The sequence below is a fragment of the Ctenopharyngodon idella genome, chromosome 16, assembly GCF_019924925.1.
Source record: "Ctenopharyngodon idella isolate HZGC_01 chromosome 16, HZGC01, whole genome shotgun sequence".
In the NCBI taxonomy this organism is placed as follows: Eukaryota; Metazoa; Chordata; class Actinopteri; order Cypriniformes; family Xenocyprididae; genus Ctenopharyngodon; species Ctenopharyngodon idella.
Window position 1 is genome coordinate 1,363,830 of NC_067235.1, and position 19,488 is coordinate 1,383,317.

General features: G+C 37.2%; 1 protein-coding gene across 4 annotated transcripts; it reads right to left on the minus strand.

Moving 5' to 3' along the window:
- Nucleotides 1-420: 420 nt before the first annotated feature.
- sim1a (SIM bHLH transcription factor 1a) lies at nucleotides 421-19,169 on the minus strand. Of its 4 annotated transcripts, none has more exons than XM_051866525.1 (12): nucleotides 18,656-19,169; nucleotides 17,950-18,406; nucleotides 14,760-14,842; nucleotides 14,215-14,304; nucleotides 14,005-14,113; nucleotides 13,828-13,913; nucleotides 12,475-12,674; nucleotides 10,508-10,623; nucleotides 9,727-9,874; nucleotides 5,816-5,981; nucleotides 4,824-5,226; nucleotides 421-3,626 (listed from the first exon to the last, which is right to left on the minus strand). In XM_051866525.1, exons 2-12 carry the CDS (start codon nucleotides 18,122-18,124, stop codon nucleotides 2,950-2,952), a joined length of 2,253 nt encoding a protein of 750 aa, XP_051722485.1. In that variant the 5' UTR covers nucleotides 18,125-18,406; nucleotides 18,656-19,169; the 3' UTR covers nucleotides 421-2,949. The 4 variants fall into 4 exon arrangements, with proteins under 4 accessions (XP_051722485.1, XP_051722486.1, XP_051722488.1 ...); XM_051866526.1 differs by having other exon boundaries at nucleotides 10,517-10,623; nucleotides 18,656-19,168; XM_051866528.1 differs by lacking the exon at nucleotides 17,950-18,406 and having other exon boundaries at nucleotides 14,005-14,109.
- Nucleotides 19,170-19,488: the final 319 nt, after the last annotated feature.

Sequence of the window (19,488 nt, forward strand, 5' to 3'; positions counted from 1 at the left end):
CATGATCTTCATTATCTATTACTAGATGACAGTGGGTGATATATGCCAAGTGCAGTTTCACAGCCAATGATGTTAAAAACATGAAATATTTGTCTGATATTTTTTAAGTTTTGCTGGATCAAGACTCAGTCATGTATTGTTTGATTTGTCACGGCAGATTTCCCCTTTCTTTATTTTAAGCACATTCATTGATCATGTATGATGTTATTATAGGCCTGTAGGTTCAGCATTCATTGGACTTTATGATGTTAGTGAATAGATCAAATTCTGTTTGTTTTTTATTATTAATTTAATAATTTTCCCACTTGATTTTTAGTTGAAATGAAGTCTTGACGCTGCTGTAATGTGTCACAAAAATAAAATAATGATCCAAAATAAAACAAATAAACATTTAAAAATAAGAACCATGCAGCCTTTCAATGAATGAACATCTTCGCAATCATTTATTTATTTCTCAAGTGAGTATGAAATATCATATTAAACATGAATAATGATCAAATTAGTGTGGATAAGATATTTTTCACCTGAGTTCTCCAAGGTCTCACCGGATGAACAATGTCAAGATCAAAAGCAAATGCAGAACCAATTTTGAAATAACAAATTATATTAATCTAAACAGTTATATGAAAAAACAAATGTCATTATATGCTCAGTACTGATGCATGAAAGGAAACAACGGCATTTAATTTTGATAGAGAACTGAAAATCATAAATCATAAATAAACACACCATATTTTAAAACAAATTCATTTTTTTTTTTCATTCACATAATAAATACATTTTGCAATACCATTTTGCATCATTTTATTTGGTGTGCGAGGGGTGGGTTCATTTTGAGTATGTACATCATAAATATTTTTTTTCAGAGTTTCTCTCACTCTGAGAAAAACAGGCAGTTTCTTATAAATACATGAAGAAGGAGTGAGGTAAAGGCCAGAGTCTCTCCTTTACGGTCCATATCAGACTCCTCCAGAACACCGAACGGCAGCGCAGTCCATCACCGCATCTCCTCCACACTCCAACCAGCGCTAGAGTCGACATTTACTTCATTTCTATTATTGTCCATTTGTTTGAATAAAATCAGAAGTGTTTCATAATTGCATAATCTCAGTTTTCATTTTAAAGGCTGACATGTAAGAGGCTTGCAAAAAAAAAGGTTCATACATTTCAAACCATTTGTTCAAGTCAATAACATACAATAATGTGCTCAACCGATTCTTTTGTTTAAAAAAATAAATAAAAGTTTCAAATTGAATCTTCAGCCTGATTTAGAAGACTGAATCGAGTCCAAACACAGATGGACAGCATATGCAACTACAAAAAGTTACACAAATGAGCTAAGATTCAGTTCTACAGCAACCTTAAACAGTTTTGAAACAATAATAAATTAATGCTGCATTTTGCATTAGAACTAGTTATTGATCTCTGGTACATCTGCATGCTACTTCAATTTTTTCTTGTAATATTAAAATGTATTTTCTCCAATGCCACAAACGAGGCTACTGCTGTGTCTCATCGAGTATAGAGGGAAAATGACTAAAACCTGGATGGAATTTGAGGCCGTGGATGTAGAAATAACAAAAAACAAACTATCCCAAAACATTTTTACATGTAGCTTAAACCACAAAGAATCTGTGAGCCAACAATTCAGTAAATTACGTAAATAATTAAATACTGTTATTCCCATTTAGATTTTTGGAACTGCTGTTACAAGGTCATGTAATTTCTTCCAGAAATTATTTGGGAAATCCTCATTCATTCACGCATTTACAGCATAATATAGTGGTTGAGATGTGATAATCAGGTGACAAACAAACCCTTTCATGGAGTCTGTGAACAGATGAATCGAGTGTCCCATAACACACTGATTAAATGTTCTTAATCAGAATTATTGTCTTGTTTTCCAGTAAAAATATCTAAACAACCTTAAAATAAGATCAGTTTATTATCTTATACAAAATTGCATAAGATAATAAGAATGGTTCTCAGTTTTATTGTTAATTGTATTGTTAATTAAGTCTTTCTTTTTTCTTCTTGAGCACAAACCTCATTAAATTTGACGGTTAATTCTAAATGTATTCTCAGTGAAGTGATAATATCTTAAGCTTCATAAGTTTAGCAGTTTGTTTCAAGGATGTTTCTTTTTTTTTTTTTTACTAGTAAACAATTAAGAAAAATTATTTGTAGGATTTGTAGGAACAAAGAAAAAAAGTTTACACTTTATTTTAAGGTGTCCGTGTTACAGTGTAATTATACATTTAAGAACTGAGTAATAACTATCAACTACATGTTCTTACTATAGGGTTTGGTTTAGGGTTAGTCGCATGTAACCAGTGCTGGGGAGTAACTAGTTAACAAAGTTACGTAATTTAATTACAAAATAAATGTAACTGTAATCACCTTGTGCAAAGATTTGATTTCAAAAACAGTATCATAGCTATTCAACTATTTCTTATGATTTTAAATCTGTATTTAACTTCTGAATGATCTCAAAGTAAAACAGGTGCTGAAGTCTGATTTTGTGGTGGCTGTGCATTAAAATTAAATTATTATAACCTTAATTCAAGTGATGAAGTATTTTGAAAGTGTTGAGTCTACTGTAAGGTTAACCCTAAATGTTTGAAAATGATTAACAGATTAACAGAAATTTAGAAAAGTAATCAGTTACATTATGTTACATTACTTTATTAAAGTAATTGAAATAGTTACACTATTTATTACATTTTAAATATGGTAACTTGTAATCTGTAACCTATTACATTTCCAAAGTAACTGCATGTAATTATGCATAATTTATAGTTATAACTATAGCAACTACATGTAACGTGTAAAAAGGACACTGTAAAATAAAGTGTTACCAAAAAAAAAAAAAGAGAGAGAGAAAGAAATTGAAGGCTAGAGTGTGTGAGAGGGTGAAGCGCTGAGTGGCGGCACGTGATTGGATAAGCATCAGCTGCCGTTGGTGATGATGACGGAGGTGCCTTTATGGCCCGGCGCTTGTTCAGCCTGCATGCGTAGATGAGTGGCCATGTCGTAATGGGAGGAACCTGAGCAACCCAGGGAGTATCCTCGAAAGCTGTCCGCCTCGTACAGATGTTCTAGTGCGTAGCTGGTGAGCGAGTAGGCCGTGTGTTTTTCCAGGTACTGGCGGGGGTGTGAGGGGTACAGTGCGGGCGTCGGAGAGACAGCACATGTGCCCGTCAGGGGCAGCGGCTGCTGCTGGGAGGAGGAGAGCTCATTCTGCAGGAAGTCTTTACTTTTACCCAGTCTGTCTGGGATGGGGCTGCTGAGACGGGACAGAGGAACAGGGCTAGGGGCGGGGCTTATCACCTGAGCCGGCCCCCGACACACCACACCCTGCAACGCTGACTGGGGGAAGTCGGTACTGTGAAACGAAGGCCCGTGGCTCTTGGCCAGACCGTTTGTAGACTCCAAAGGTATTTCTGTAGGAGCCTTTCGCAGCTGCAGACGACTTTCCTCCTCTTTGATCATCTGCTGCGTGGCTCGAATCAATGTCTCAATCTTGCTGGGCTCTTGAGGACTCGCGCGGTATCGGTCGCCTGAATCGCTCGCTGAGCCGCCGTCAGGTGAGCTGACCACGCTGTCCTCGTCCCAGTGACCCCTCACTGCAAGCGGAGGAAATCAGAGTTACCATGTGGAATTAAACCAAACAAAAAAAGAGGAAAAGATTCCTTTCAATTGTTCCAGAGTGGAATCATTATTTTAAACAGCAGGTTAAGAACATTATTATTTCATTGTGGGGAAAAAAGTAGGACGGCACTGGATTTTGTACATCAGGAATTGATTGGATCGTTGGATTGTTGTTTACTCATGTGAGTGACAGCTGCTGGCAGGAGGGATTATTGTCCCGCCCTCGCACCAGTGCACACGTCATCAGAGAAGTCGTTGCTAATATTTTTGATTAAAAATCATTTATAATAAACACTGCAATATTCCAATATTCCATTCCACTGATTTCATAGTGACTTTTTTGTATAACTATAGTTATAAAGTCAAAGGCTTAATGTACCGGAAGACCAAATTTGCTGATAATAAATACTGTCGACAGACAGACAGACAAGTTCAAAATCATTTCTACATTAAAAAACGTTAAGTTGTTTCCTTCATTGGTTTCTATGTGGGCGGATTTTTTTAACGCCTTTCTACAACTTCTTTTGGCGAGAGCTATTATTCATTACAAACATGCTTGAAAGAAATCTGGTTCTCCTTGGTCATTGTTTTAGTATGTTAAGCCAAGTTAAGCATTTCACAATGCTCCTGCCTGTAACCTTTTCTTTGTTCTAACTCAGGGGTGTTAAACTCATTTTAGGTTGAGGGCTGGATGGGAAAAAACGTAACCATGTGTGGGCTAAATTACATTTTTTAAACTTTAGTGCGCTGACAATTAGACTACATCAATATTAACTAATACAAACAAATTAATGAAACTAGAAAAACACACTGCTCTGTGAAAACTGCGTTTTTACAGTGAAAAGACACAAAAACAGCAGACGAACTGAATGAAAATGAAAATTCACTCTCTGTCAGTAGGTGGCGCTTATGGAACAGCAGCGATATAGCGTCTCCTTGTTTACCGCTGCATATAAAGCAGCACTGCGTTTATAAATACTACTTTATACAGAGGTGAGAGGACAAGACCAGATTGGACAGCTGTATGTTTGACACCCCTGTTCTAACTGGTTGTGTTTTGGAAAGGAGCCCCTGGAAGGCCAAAACCTATTGTTTCTGCTCAGAACAAACTGAAATTTAAAAAAAAAAAAAACATTTGGTTTCTAACTATAGATCCACTAAAAGAAACACACCTTGCAGGCTATGGATAGAGGCAATGTGAGGCATCACAGCTTCAAAACTGTCTCCGTTCTCGGACGAGGACTTGGGTAACGGGAGGACAGAACGGGCCGCACCCCACCACGCCTCTCGTCCGGGCTGAGGGGTGCCTAGGAAGTATCGGCCAGCCTTACAGCGTCCTCTCTCGCAGGACTCGGAGTGAGTGTGGCCGTAGAGGTCGCTGGAGGTGTGGTGGTCGTCTGTCAGCGGGAGGCCGTAGCACAGCGGCCGCGGTTCTGAGAACTGTCGGTACACGCATGAGGAGTCTACGCCTTCACACTGCTCCAGAAGCTGAGGAGACGCAGAGTCAGTGAGGGGGCTCCCACCCCAGGGGCTATCCTGATCCGACTCCGAGCGATCCGTGGGGAAACCCGGATACTGCACAAAAAAAGAATATGCATTAATACAGTGTTTTCCAACCCTGTTCCTGGAGGCAACCTAACGGTACACATCATAGATGTTTCCCTTATATGACCCATCCATTTCAGGTCTCTACTAATGAGCTGATGAGTTGTTTCTGGAGTGTTTGATTAGGTAGAGTTGTGTAGTATTGGGGTGCCTCCAGGGACAATAACTTATAACTTTACCATTGAGGGCAAAGCTAAAGCTGTGCACAAGTGTGATTTACACACATAAAACATGTTCCTGGATCAACATTCAACATTCCTCTCATCCTGTCCGAGTCCTACATCTATCCCCAAACCTACCTTTAAATTTATCGTGCAATGACTGCTTGATGTTCCAGGGCATGATGTTCCAGGGCATGATGTTCCAGGGCCTGCATGATGTTCTAAACCTATCCCTAACCCAACACCTAAATTTAGAAGGCAATGATTGGTTTATGGGAACGTTCCTCAAGGAACAACTAAGCATGTCCTAGCTGCATAAATCACACTAGAAGTCTTCCCAGCAACAGAAGACTTTCCTAGAGTTTCCAGTATACCATTACCATTGCTGTGACACTGACCTGTGAATAGGGAGAGAGTCTCGTTTTGGTCTTGGTACGGGAGACCCTGCTTTTGCCGACTCTTCTGTTCTCGCTGATAGGGTTGGAGGGGCTGCTGTAGGTGAACGAGGGTTTGGTGGACGTCACCTGGTCTAAAGACAACTGTAGTCCTTTGTACTCCGTGTCCCTGTTGAGAAATAACAACAGCATTGAGCGTTGAAGCCTGTGCAACTGCTTTTAGAAGCTTGTCTCTGCGTACTGGTGCATTTTTCCATTTCAGTTTACCACTCCTGAATGTATGGCCAGGCTTTTTAAAGATTTTTCAGGCTCCATGCTCATTTGTGAAGCAGTGTGTGAGGAAGACTCAAGGACAGAAAATGAATTGCATTGTTTCTCCTGCAGGATTGGAACAAGGCTCCTACAAACATACGGCAGAGGGCTGGAGGCTCTGTTCAAATACACAGTGAGATTAAGAGCTATGTCTGGCTAAATCAAACCCACACAGGGATCACCACATAAGGCATAACTAGGAAATGGGAATTGATTTCTCAGTAAAGTGCTGTATGGATTTCTGTTCCCAGTGATGTATAACTTTCAGAAAACAATAGCTAGAACGTATGCTAGCCAGGCGCCGACGCCAGTTTCCCTCCTGAGGCCTAGCAGCCTGGCTCAGACTAATGGGATTGCACGCAGATGGCAACATCTTGGAAAAAGACAGACATACATTTTCTCACATGCACCCACACAAATGTATATACAGATCCATTCGATCATTGACAGAAGTTGACGCTATTGTTGTACACTCTCTGTAAACAGGGTTTTTCTGGGGTCAAGGCCTGTAGACAGAAGCCAAAACCCTTGAAGGGAGTACACCAAAAAATGAAAACTATCCCATGATTAACTCACCCTCAGGCGATCCTAGGTGTATATGACTATCTTCTTTTCACAATCAGAGTTACATAAAAAAAATATCCTGGCTCTTCCAAACTTTATAATGGGAGTTAATGGCGCTCGAGATTTTGAAACCCAAAAAAGTGCGTCCATCCATCATCCAGGGGGTTAATAAATCCTTCTGAAGTGAAGCGATGGGTTTTTGTAAGAAAAATATCCATATTTAAAACTTTGTAAACTATAATCACTGGCTTCCAGCAATGGCCGTACGTAAGTTAAGTTCCGGTGGAAGAGTGACCTCTGACCTTACGCATGATGTAGGAGTATCATAAGCTTAGACGCCTCTCGAGGTTCAAACAAATAGGGCTGGGCAACAAACTCAAGCTCCTCTTATCTTTTATCGAAATCCTCTGACATTTATCTTTAAAAATTCTCATTTTTAATTTGTGACTGGTGTTTTGTTTTGCTCTATCCTCTGTGCTTCCGTGTTCATCAATACATCATGCGTCGGGTCAAAGATCACTTTTCTGCTGGAACTCAACTTGCATACAATTGTTGCTGGAAGCCAGTGATTATAGTTTATAAAGTAATAAATATGGATATTTTTCTTACAAAAATCCATCTCTTCCCTTCAGAAGGCCTTTATTAAACCCCTGGAGTCGTATGGATTACTTTTATGATGGATGGATGCGCTTTTTTGGGCTTCAAAATCTTGCCCCCCATTCACTCCCATTATAAAGCTTGGAAGAGCCAGGATATATTTTAATATAACTCTGATTTTGTTCATCTGAGTGTAGTATACACCTAGGATGGCTTGAGGGTGAGTAAATCATGGGATAATTTTCATTTTTGGGTGAACTATCCCTTTAAGGTGATGCAACAGGTTAGCTGATGTCAGTTTAGCGCATACACACAATCTCAGTCAGCTGAGCCGCCATTCTCACACACACACAATCTCGTTTCACACCTCACAGCCCGTGTGAGTGGACTCTGATAACACCACGATAAGACGCTAGACATATCCACCTCGTTCCCTTTTCTCACTAAAGACTGGCTGTGCATTTCTGAATGAGAGCACATGTGGAGAGGTTAAACAGGAAACAGATCTCGCACTCGTGATGTCTACATTGCAACGCACACTTTTATGGAAATCACTCTTCCCAAGGAAACCAAATGATGGAATATGACAAAAAAAAGGAGAACTCCATTCATGGACACTCCTAGCAAGCTGTGAGCCATAAACACTCATCATCTTTACAGCCCATTAATTAAACCTCATAAACACTTTTCCTTTATAGCTGTGGCTGAAGAGCTGTCTGACACTCGCAGGCGATTGGCATATTAAAACCAGTCCACTCTGTTGGTTTTTATGGCACGCAATTCATTTACATCTGTAACACATAGATAGCAAAAGAGGCAGAACGAGCGGGGCTGGGGGTGGATGCTCCAGATGCTGGCATCAGTTCTAATGGGCTCTCTGGACGTGTGCGCACAAATGCTGTGTTTCGCTCTTCCGTACGCCCCTCGCTCAAAGCCATAGTGTGAGCGATGGCTCCATTGCTCAATCCCACCTCATTCTTTCCAGGGAGCTCCAGTGGAAAAGTTCATTGTGGTAATGCACAGAGTTTGTCAGTATGAATGCATGACAAATAAATCAGCCACGACCCCTGGCTCCCATGCAGTTTCTGTACATGCAGCTGGCATATTATATAAAGCAAGAGCAGGAATGACACCCCAAACTGACTGATGAGCATCAGGGCAGCTTTGAGTCACGCAGTCACTGTCATGGCTGGATTTCTGCAAACACCATAAATTTGAACTCTAATGATATTGTATTGAATCTACTGCTCACTGAGATGAACCTTTAGGCTGTGTAATAGTGGAATAATGTGTGCAATTCAACACAGCCGCAGACAGAAGATTGAGGAAATGATATGGCATTAATACACTTCAGCCTAATACACTGCATGCATGTTAGTCATGTATTAATGGATTTAAGTACAGCAGTGGACAAAAGTGATGTCCGGTGGGGATATTTGCTTTCAATGGCCCATTATGTTTGATTAAACCATCAAAATACAAGGAAAATATTTTATATATTTTTAAAATATTTTAAAAATGAAGGAAGAAAATGCATATAAAAACAAAAAGCTAACAGGAAAAAGCATGCATTGACTATAACATAATCAGTTATTAATATTCTGTTGGTTCTCTCTTGTTTTTGCCTGTGTTCATAATTTCTTTGTATGACAGCCTGGCCAAAAATATGTCTCACAATTTCCAAGCACAACTATGATTATAATATTTGAATAAAGGGTGATGATGTCAGTTTTCCCAGGCCAGACATCACTTTTGGACACTACTGTACATGTGTTTTGAATTGCATTATTGAAAATTTGAGGATATGTTGAAGTACTAATGTTCAATTAAGTATTCTATGTTACAGTGCAAACAAATTAAGCAATTTGAAAGTATATTTTCACATGCATATACACTACCGTTGAAAAGTTAGGGGTTGGTAAGACAGAAAACTTTTATTTTAAAGAAATTAATACTTTTATTCAGTACAGATGCATTAAATTGATCTGTGTTGTGACAGTAAAGACATGAATAATGTTGCAAAAGATTTCTATTTCAAATAAATGTTGATCAATAAAACCTTAAAAATGTATCACAGTTTCTACAAATATATTGCACAGCAGACTGTTTTCAACACTGCTAATAATCATAAATGTTTCTTGATCATCAAATCATCATATTAGAATGATTTCTGAAGGATCATGTGACACTGAAGACTGGAGTAATGATGCTGAAAATTCAGCTTTGATCACAGGAATAAATTATATTAATATGTATCACAATTAAATTGTCATCAGGGGTTTATAATCTTTATATATAAATAAATAAATTGATCTGCAGTAAATGCATTAATTCAGATTTATTGAAATACTCAAAATGATGATGCGAATCAAACAAGAGCATATCATGCTATAAACAGCTTTAGTGACACACATCTTTCTGTAGGTGAAGGCTGAACTCACGTGAGGACGTAGTTGACGCTGACGATGCAGTGAGGTCTGGACGATCTGCTGTTGTGTACGATGGTAGCGTAACTCTGGACCCACACCCATCCGCCCTGCTTAGCCAGGAATCGGTAGTATTTTGTGGTGACCTGTCCTTTTACCAGTACTGCAGACAGAAAAACACGATTAAAGAACATTTCTCACACTTTCACATCGCATACGCTTCTCTTGCTCTGGTATCTTGCAAGTGAAAAAACGATTCATTAATTTGTTGTTTACTTCCATCAGCAAAATTGTGATATTTTTTTTTACATATATAGCTGGCCTGACGTGTGGTTCATTAAAACCTTTTAATTCAGTAAATGCTAATTACTGCTTTCATTTGCATGTTTAAACCATAAGCTGCCGTTTCTCTCACAGCCTAATAACTATTTATAGCAAATAATGTCAAATATTGTGTCTCTTAATAAGCTGTGTTGTGCTGCAATCAGGAGTGTAATAGATAAAACAATGGATAACTGAAAATTGTGTTTTTAAGGACTAAAACATGCTGGAAAAAATTCTCCTTTTCAATCTGGCTCACTAATTGAGTCACTAATAGATTGCATGTTTAATCGAAGCTCATGCTCAAACCAGTATGTTGAGGCAGGGAAATCATATTCATCTCCTGTAATGTGGAATTATCAATTACTGCGCTCAGTTGTGCCCTGAAGACGTGACGGTGAGAGATGTGCTCGTAGTGCCAGTCATCGCTAAAGCTGTATGGAGGACGAGACCAGAGGAATGAGGAAAAACAAACCTAACTCACACAAGTGGTGCGCGCAGCGGAGATGGAAAGTGTCACAGCTGTGGACGTGATGATAAAGTGTCTTCTCTATTAAGTCTTGCGGCTCGTAGCCAGTGAGCTCCGCAACCCTGACAAACACAAACACAGAAGCCAATGACAATGGTGCTGGCGTGGGCACAAACACCTGTCCACACACTGGCACGTGCGAGCGCCGGACAAATCTGGTTAAACGTAAAGCCCAACGTGCAAACGTGTCTCGCTAAACACAGCTGCATGTGAGAGAGAAATAAGAGCATAAACAAAGCTGCATTTACACAATTATAGAGGAGCCTCTGCTTCTGCCATTCAGGGCTTGAAAAGAAGAATTTTACATAATGCATATATGTACACACTCTAAAAAAATGCTGGGTTAAAAACAACCCAAGTTGGGTTGAAAATGGACAAACCCAGCGGTTGGGTTAAATGTTTGCACAACCTGCTGGGTAGTTTTATTTAACTCAACTATTGTTTAAAAATGACTATATGTCTGGATTAAAATGAACCAAAAGTATGTTGGAAATTAACATTTATTAATATGTTTAATGAATAATAATTAAACAATTAACATTTATTAAATTGCTTATTAATAAATGTTCACCTTTTGATTATTATTGTTGTCTCTAGTAATTATGTGTCTGATTTTTAATTTCCAACATATTTTGGATTCATTTTAATCCAGAAATACAGTCATTTTTAAACAATAGTTGAGTTAAATAAAACTACCCAGCAGGTTGATCAAACATTTAACCCAATCGCTGGATTTGTCCATTTTCAACGCGACTTGGGTTGTTTTTAACCACACACACACACACACACACACACACACACACACACACACACACACACACACACACACATCTGGGTCCAAAAGTCTGCCCATATTGAAAAAATAAAATAAAATAAAATAATACATTTTTATGACATAAAATGAATGGATATTGAAGATTATGCCCTTATTTTTGCTCACTAATTAAGTCCTGGAAATTAGTGATTTCCTCAGATGAATTAAAATGAATTGGTGCAGAAACAATTTTCACTTAGAAATTGCTAGTAATTTTCATAAATAATTACAAATAAATGGCAAGTAACACATTGAATTAAACATAAAGAAGGGAAAGACTGGAACATTAATGTTGTTGTTTTATTTACAGCTTCACAAAATCATTTTTACACTGTTTTCTTGCTTCCACTGAAGTGTGATAAAGGGTAAAATGCCAAAATGTTCTGAAATTCATGTTTAAATTTTAATTTTCAAATTTCAATGTTTTACTCAAATTGTTATGCTTATAATATAATTTGCAAGCTTTGTAAAGTTTTACCATCTTATTAATGGTAAAACTTTACAATAAGGTTACATTAGTTAACTACAATTGGTAACATGAAAAAACAAACTTTAAAGCATTTATTAATCTTAGCTTGTGTTAATTTCAACATATACTAGTACACTGTTAAAATCAAAAGTTGTATCTGTTAATATTATTTAATGGACTTTATTGCTAGAACTAACAATATTTGTTCACACTTTAGTTTAGGGTCCAATTCTCACTATTAACTAGTTGCATATTACTAGAATATTGGCTGTTTATTAGGACTTATAAAGCTCATATTAATGCTTTATTCTGCATGACCTTATTCTACATCCCATAATACCTAAACTTAACAACTAACTTACTAACTATTAATAAGCAGTAATTAGGAGTTCATTGAGGGAAAAGTCGAGGTTAATAGTGAGAATTGGACCCTAAACTAAAGTGTGAACAAATATTTTTATTAAATAACATCAACAGAGATTAAATGCATTGCTCATTGTTAGTTAATGTTAGTTGATGCATGAACTATGAGATATTATTGTAAATCTTTGGGCCCCATTGTCTATATTATCTTATATAAATAACAGCAATATGTATTGACGTACACATGTTTCACAGAACACACGGTACCTGGAGTCCAGGAAGATGAGCTTCATGTCCAGGCTGGCTCTGAACATGAACATGTTGCTGTGGAGCTTGATCTCGGTGACGGCGCTGGGGGGCAGAGAGTGACCGACGGCCACCAGACCCACGTTCTGATAGCAGCCGTCGAACGGAGACATGTCCAGGCTGTACTGACGGATCTTCAGATAGCCGCTGCAGTGAATCACCTGCACACATACACAACTGTGATCAGATCTCTGCTTCTACAGACACACATTCTCTGCCATGACTTACGCACGGATACACTAAACAATGTGAACAGAGTGAAAATACAAGTCCTTTCTGAACATTGCTCATGCTGACTTTTTAAAATATGATGCCAAATGTGTGAGCTGAGCTCCTCACAATGAACACTCTAAAAAATGCTGGGTTAAAAACAACACAGGTTGGGTTGAAAATGGACAGACCCAGGGATTGGGTTGTTTTAACTCAGCGGTTGGGTTAAATGTTTGCTCCACACGCTGGGTAGTTTTATTTAACTCAACTATTGTTTAAAAAATATTGTATCGCTTAATTAAAATTAACTATTATTTATATTAATATTAATATGTTGAGTAAATGAACATTTATTAATAAGTTTAATGAATATTAATTCAACAATAAACATTTAGCAATAAACCTCTAGTAATTATGTCTGATTTTTAATTTCCAACCTATTTTGGGTTCATTTTAAGCCAGACATACAGTCATTTTTAATCAATAGTTGAGTTAAATAAAACTACCCAGCAGGTTGATCAAACATTTAACCCAATCGCTGGGTTTGTCCATTTTCAACCTGACTTGGGTTGTTTTTAACCCAGCAGTTTTTAGATTGTGTCTTGAATCTTCACTGTAAGGTTCTATAGAACTCTTGACTCCATTTTAAAGAACCCTTTATGTTCTATATAATGAGAAACATCTTAAATGATTACATAATACTTTGTTTAAGGGGTTATTTCAGCTTTTTATAGTGACAAAGTACAAGCTACTTAATTCATAAAAACGAATTAAAATTAATGAATTAAAACTAAATCCATAAAATGATCCCATGATGGGAACCCCTACACTCTAAAAAATGCTGGGTTGTTTCAACCCAATTTTGGGTTAAATATGGATATGGATTCAAATTTAATTTAAAAATGTAACCCTATGGTTGGGTTTGTCCATTTGACCAAATCTGTGTTAAAACAACCCAACATTTTTACAGTGTAAATGTTCTATATATGAAGCCTTTCAGATTCTATACAGAACCTTTTCTTCTATAAAAGAATATTAACTCTGCAAACAATAAAGATACTTTAATGCAGTTTTGTATAACAGCACACATAGAAAAATGAATACCTTGTATCCTCCACACGTCAAGCCTGCGTTTCTCTTAGCGAGGACACACTTCATTCTCAAAAAGAACGATCGTTCCATTTCATATTCTGGAAAAAGAACAGGAAGCAGAAGGAGGTGAAGCAGCGCTCTGAGGGAATGACCGGACTCGTGTGAGCAGGATTGGTGTGGATGTCTCACCGTGGACGAAGTGTGAGTGATACGGCTGGTGAGCGGTCAGCACTGCGGTCATCTCGTCGTGGTCAGCGGGGTGGATGTACTCATAAATGCTGTTCCCCGTCAGCTCTACCTGTTAAAATGAACTTCTGTCATTGCAGTCAAAGAAACATTGTGACCTACAGCATGAATATAAATAGAGTTATAGAGTAAACACCAAAACATGCACTTTACCTGTGATAACCCTAAATGCACTGATGCTGTTTCTGAAATGTACATGATTTTTCCATCAGGAGCCACCACAAAAATAAAGCCGTCCAAAGTCTGAAGAGAAAATTAATTCATATGTTAATTTACATTCATGTTACAGCATCATCAGCTCTTGTAAATCAATTTATTTATCATTTTAGGGCAAGATGTAGGCCTAATACATACAACATTTTAATAGATAAAAAATATAAATAGCTGCATGAAGCATTTATAATATATATATATATATATATATATATATATATATATAATTTAAGGAAATTATATTATATTACATACAAAAAAAAAAAAAAAAAATGCAAGTAACACTTAAATTCAAATCTTGATATCTAGACGGCCTGTAACAGGCCCGCAACCCGACCTGAATTCTACACAGATCTATACAATCATTCGATAGGACAGTTTCATAATTTGATATCAGAATTATCCTATTACAATATTTTAATTATTGCATATAATAATACAGTTGTATAGTTTTTAATATTATATGAGTATGTGAGCTCGTGCACCTGAAGCAGATGTGATCCTAACTCTCGGCCCACGTTGTCCAGAGAGCTCGCGCGACTCACGTGGCCCCAAGATTCTCCGAGACCTAAAAAACACCTCCGGTTATTAAAAATAAAAATAGGGAAAATCCAACAGGGTACTGAAAAGAGCCGACTTAAACCCGATCTCAGCGTAAAAATCAAATGTGCATTCGTTATAGCCTAATAATATTCTACATCAGCAGCACAAAAAATAACAGCAGCAAAAATAATAGTCATCTGCCGATCAGTTAGTCAATATTTTACCACTGAATTGACTGTAAACACGCTGAATGTAAATGAGCAGGATTCTGACGGGCCCGTACAGGCGCTGGAACTCGATAAAGCAAACAGTCTGACACACACAATCCGCATTGAAATGCAAATCACACGAAAACAAACAGCAGATCAAAGCAAAAGCTCCGATTCCACTTTAATATTAAACAAACATGGAGTCCGCGTTTATCCAGCAGAAACTATCGCGTCGCTCCTGAAAAATATCCGCATCTCTCTCAGACAATAACCTCGGATTTATGTTTTTCTTTTCGTTTTAAAGGCGTTTTTTTTTTTTTTTAATTTAAATCAGACCGGCGGGGAATTTTAGATACAAAAAGTAACTTTCTTACTGCTTTTAAAAATATAAACAAAACATATATTTTAAGATTAAAATAGCGCTTTAATTCAATCGACCGACCGAGACGGAGCTTTCTAATTACAGTTTAGCTATGTTATAAATAAATAAATATTTAGGTTTATTAAATAATAATTAATCATCATTATAATAATAACAACTGTGGAAGGACTAATAATTGCTCTCAAACATGTAATCGCGCGCAATAACGCGCGTGAACGCGTCCCGACGGGTCCTGAAGAAGCTCTGATTATTCTTCTGAACATCTTGAGCTCGTCACATCAGCAACTTTACATGAACAATAAGAGGAAAGCATTTATTTATTTTTTATTTTTTTCACACAAAATAATAGATCAATGAATGAATCTCTCCAGCAGAAATGGAACAGGAACTCAATGAAAGTGAACTCATTTTAAAGCAATTCTTCTGTGAACGCGTATGAACGTGTTTTCACAGGCCCGCAATTCCAACACCCTGCTGTCTTTATTTACTCAATTACAAACATGCCTGTTTTATTCTCTAATATAGGCCAAATTAACTTTATAAATAAGTTTCGACCATATTTAATTTTCAAATGACCGTAAAACGGATTCACGTATTGATATAAAAAAAAAAAACTGCAACCAAACCTGAGCGTAAAAAAACAGACTAACCAAATGAATAAAAACGGAAAACGAGTGAATTTATTAGACTGGTGAATATCGGACAATTATTTGACAGCAGTGTCCGTCAGAATTATTCTCTTCACAGCCGAGCAATAAATAACCACCATAAAACCACCTTCATTTTCTAATAAAACTTTACTGTCTCATTTCCTCGAGCACTACATTTGAGCTGTCTTTACTCTGACCCCGCTGACCTTTAACCCGCGCGACTTTCATTCACATTAAAACATTTATTTCAGTGTGATGAGTTCAGCACATGGCGCGCTCCCGCGGACGGTAAATACACTTATCTATACTATGGTCAGATAGAGAGAGAATGCGTCTTTATATATATATATATATATATATATATATATACCATGTATGATTATTTGAATCTAGTCTACCTGTTACACACACACTGAGAGCTGAATAAACACATGTGATCCACACGAATATAACGTGTCAGTATCAGTGAAGATGGCAGTGTGCTCCTTCAGGTTCTCTTCATCTGCTGCCACAGATTCAGGAGCCGCTTGATGAAACTTCGTTTTTAGGCATACAGCAGGTTTCAAACATTTTAATCACATTTATTACATTATATAGGCTAGAAAAATATATAATAGGTCTATAATGCATCATTATATATTTCTCTTTCTTCAAAATGACCTTCACGCCAGTAAAATAGGCCTATCATTACACACGTTTAAGATAAACAGTAAGCGCGCGCTGGTGAAAATAAAGCTTAAATAATGTTATGCTGTTGGATATATGTTTATGTATTTATTTACACTGTTTAATGTGCTCTTTTTGTCTTGATGTTACCCATCGCGCACACAAACGATCAGTTTATCCTCCACAGTGAGCTTCTTACTGATAAAATGTCGGCGTTTATTTGTGTCACATGATCCTAAACCCGCGCTGAGTGATGACATATCCGCTTTGGCCTTTTTTATCGATTTTTTATTTTTTTATTATTATAATTATTTTAAATAATAATAATAATAAATGTCGATAATATTTGTTTCGTGTACTCATGTCAAGTGTTGATCGGACGGTGATAATTGTCGCTGTTCGTCTTCAGTCACGCAAAACAGAAAGTGGAAAATAATAACGCTAATATTCACAAATATCATGATGTCGGAGTGTCGAAACTACACCTACATTCAAATACAGTCAATCAATCTCCTTGCTTTAATACAAGCCACGAAAATTATTTTTGCTTTAATAAAATATGCCAAAGAATAGGCCTATTTATTTGCAGCTTATTAAAAAAATATTATAATAATAATAACTAATAAAAATGCAGCAATATGGCAGGCCGCAACGACCTTAATGTTTTCGCCTTTTTAAAAACGAACAGGCCTAATAAAGTCGTCTTATTAAATCGTCTTAATTACTACCGTTACTTCCGCTTTGGTAAGAGATGTTTGATGATGATTTCGGAAGGTCCTAATTTTTCTGTAAACTGTGTGCATGAGATCCTATTGTAAAATAATGCTGTTCTTTAAGGCCTTTAAATTAGCTACATACAGCCTACATATCTAGATCAAAATGATATTAAAACAAAACAATAATGTAACTAAATAAATAATGATAATACCAACACTCTCTAAACTATCCATATGAGTGGCTAATATTTTTTTTAGTACACAACAAGCACAACAACAAAAACAACAATAATAATAGGCCTATTTTACTATTATCATTATCATTTATTATTATTATTATTATTATTATATCTGACAAGCACAGTAATAATGATGTGTGTAGTAATGAAGTAATGAAGTAGTAATGAAGCTTCCCAAACTGAAAGATTTCGCAACAGATTTCGTAAAAGCGCAGAAGACGACATCCAAAACTGATCCCATTTGTTCTGCGCGCGAGCCGCCTGACGTACCTTCAGGGAAGACTATCCTCATCTTCAGGTAGCTGGTGGTCAGTCTGATGATGGAGGCTTTGTCCAGCTGTGAGGTGATGGCCGAGGGCAGAGGCAGCAGTTTGGCCAGCTCATAAAACTCGCTGTTCTCCTTCTCCCGACGCGTCCGCGCCGCGTTCTTCGACTTCTCCTTCATGCTCCCGGTCACGGACAGCTGTCTCACACCCTTCTGCTGGTCACTTCACTCTCTCACACACAAACTCAGCCGCATACACTTCTACCGTCCCGAAAGTGTTCCTGCCATGGCCAGTTCCCAACACTTCACTGATGTTCCTGAGATGTCCTACACGCAGACCTTCATGATCATGAGTTTGTCTCATCCGCAGCGAGTCTTCATTTACACACACATGAAATCCACTCGGGCCCAGAATCTCTTCATTAGGAACTTCCTTCCTTCCATCAGATGCGCGTGATATTCCTGGAAAACAGCAGACCGCACGTTCACTTCTTCCCACTTTGAAATGCACTTTTGTGGAAAACGAATGACCACATCAAAACCTTTATTTATGAGAATTAAATTGACGTTTATGATCATTTAATCTGCGCATTTTCTTGATTTCTCCTCTATTTTCATGCACGCGGGATGTCATTCTGCCTTTCTAACATCATATTTTGCTGAAGTAGAACTTTTACGTCTCAATAGGCTCAAACTTGCAGGTCTTCTTACCTCATGTCAGATCCCACTGCACACTCGAGTCGTCTTCATAAGTCCATAACTCCACAAAGACACATATCCAGACTAATTCACGCGGAATTCCACAGCAAACACGGGAAACATGGCATCTTTGTATCCAGAAGGATCGTGTTTGGAGGAGAGTTTGTTGAAGTCTCTTTCTGTCTGTCTGGGCAGCGCGCGGACCCTCCCCCTGATCTCAGCTCATTGGATACTGAAGGACCAGACAGGATTTTCCAATTGGATCCCATTCACTCGGCGGCCGCTCCATGAGAAATCACGATTTGTTAGAAACGCTGACCTCTGACCCATAACACACCATGAATAACATTTGCATTTAAAGCTCAGTTTCTATCTATCTATCTATCTATCTATCTATCTATCTATCTATCTATCTATCTATCTATCTATCTATCTATCTCATATTTCTGTAGGAAGTCAGACAATTAAAATAAAGCTTTATTGCTGCAAAATTAAAATAACAGAATTGTCACCAAATTATCCTTTAAAAAAAAAAAAAAAAATTGATCAACCTGCTGGGTAGTTTTATTTAACTCAACTATTGTTTAAAAATTACTGTATTTCTTTCTTAAAATGAACCCAAAGTATGTTGAAAATTAACATTTATTATGTTTAATATATGAATATTTATAAATAAGCTTAATAAATAATAATTAAACAATAAACATTTATTAAATTGCTTATTAATAAATGTTAATCTTTTGATTATTATGTATTATAATGTGTCTGATTTTTAATCTCCAACATACTTTGGGTTCATTTATGTGAGTAATTTAGTAATTTTTAAACAATAGTTGAGTTAAATA

Excerpts from the sequence above, each read along its gene's own strand:
- sim1a (XM_051866525.1), bottom strand. The coding sequence starts at position 18,124 with ATGAAGGAGAAGTCGAAGAACGCGGCGCGGACGCGTCGGGAGAAGGAG. Across the intron at positions 12,675-13,827 it reads TGACGTGTGGAGGATACAAG|GTGATTCACTGCAGCGGCTA; the intron begins GTATTCATTTTT and ends GTATGTGTGCAG. Across the intron at positions 5,982-9,726 it reads AGCGTCAACTACGTCCTCAC|GGACACGGAGTACAAAGGAC; the intron begins GTGAGTTCAGCC and ends ATTTCTCAACAG.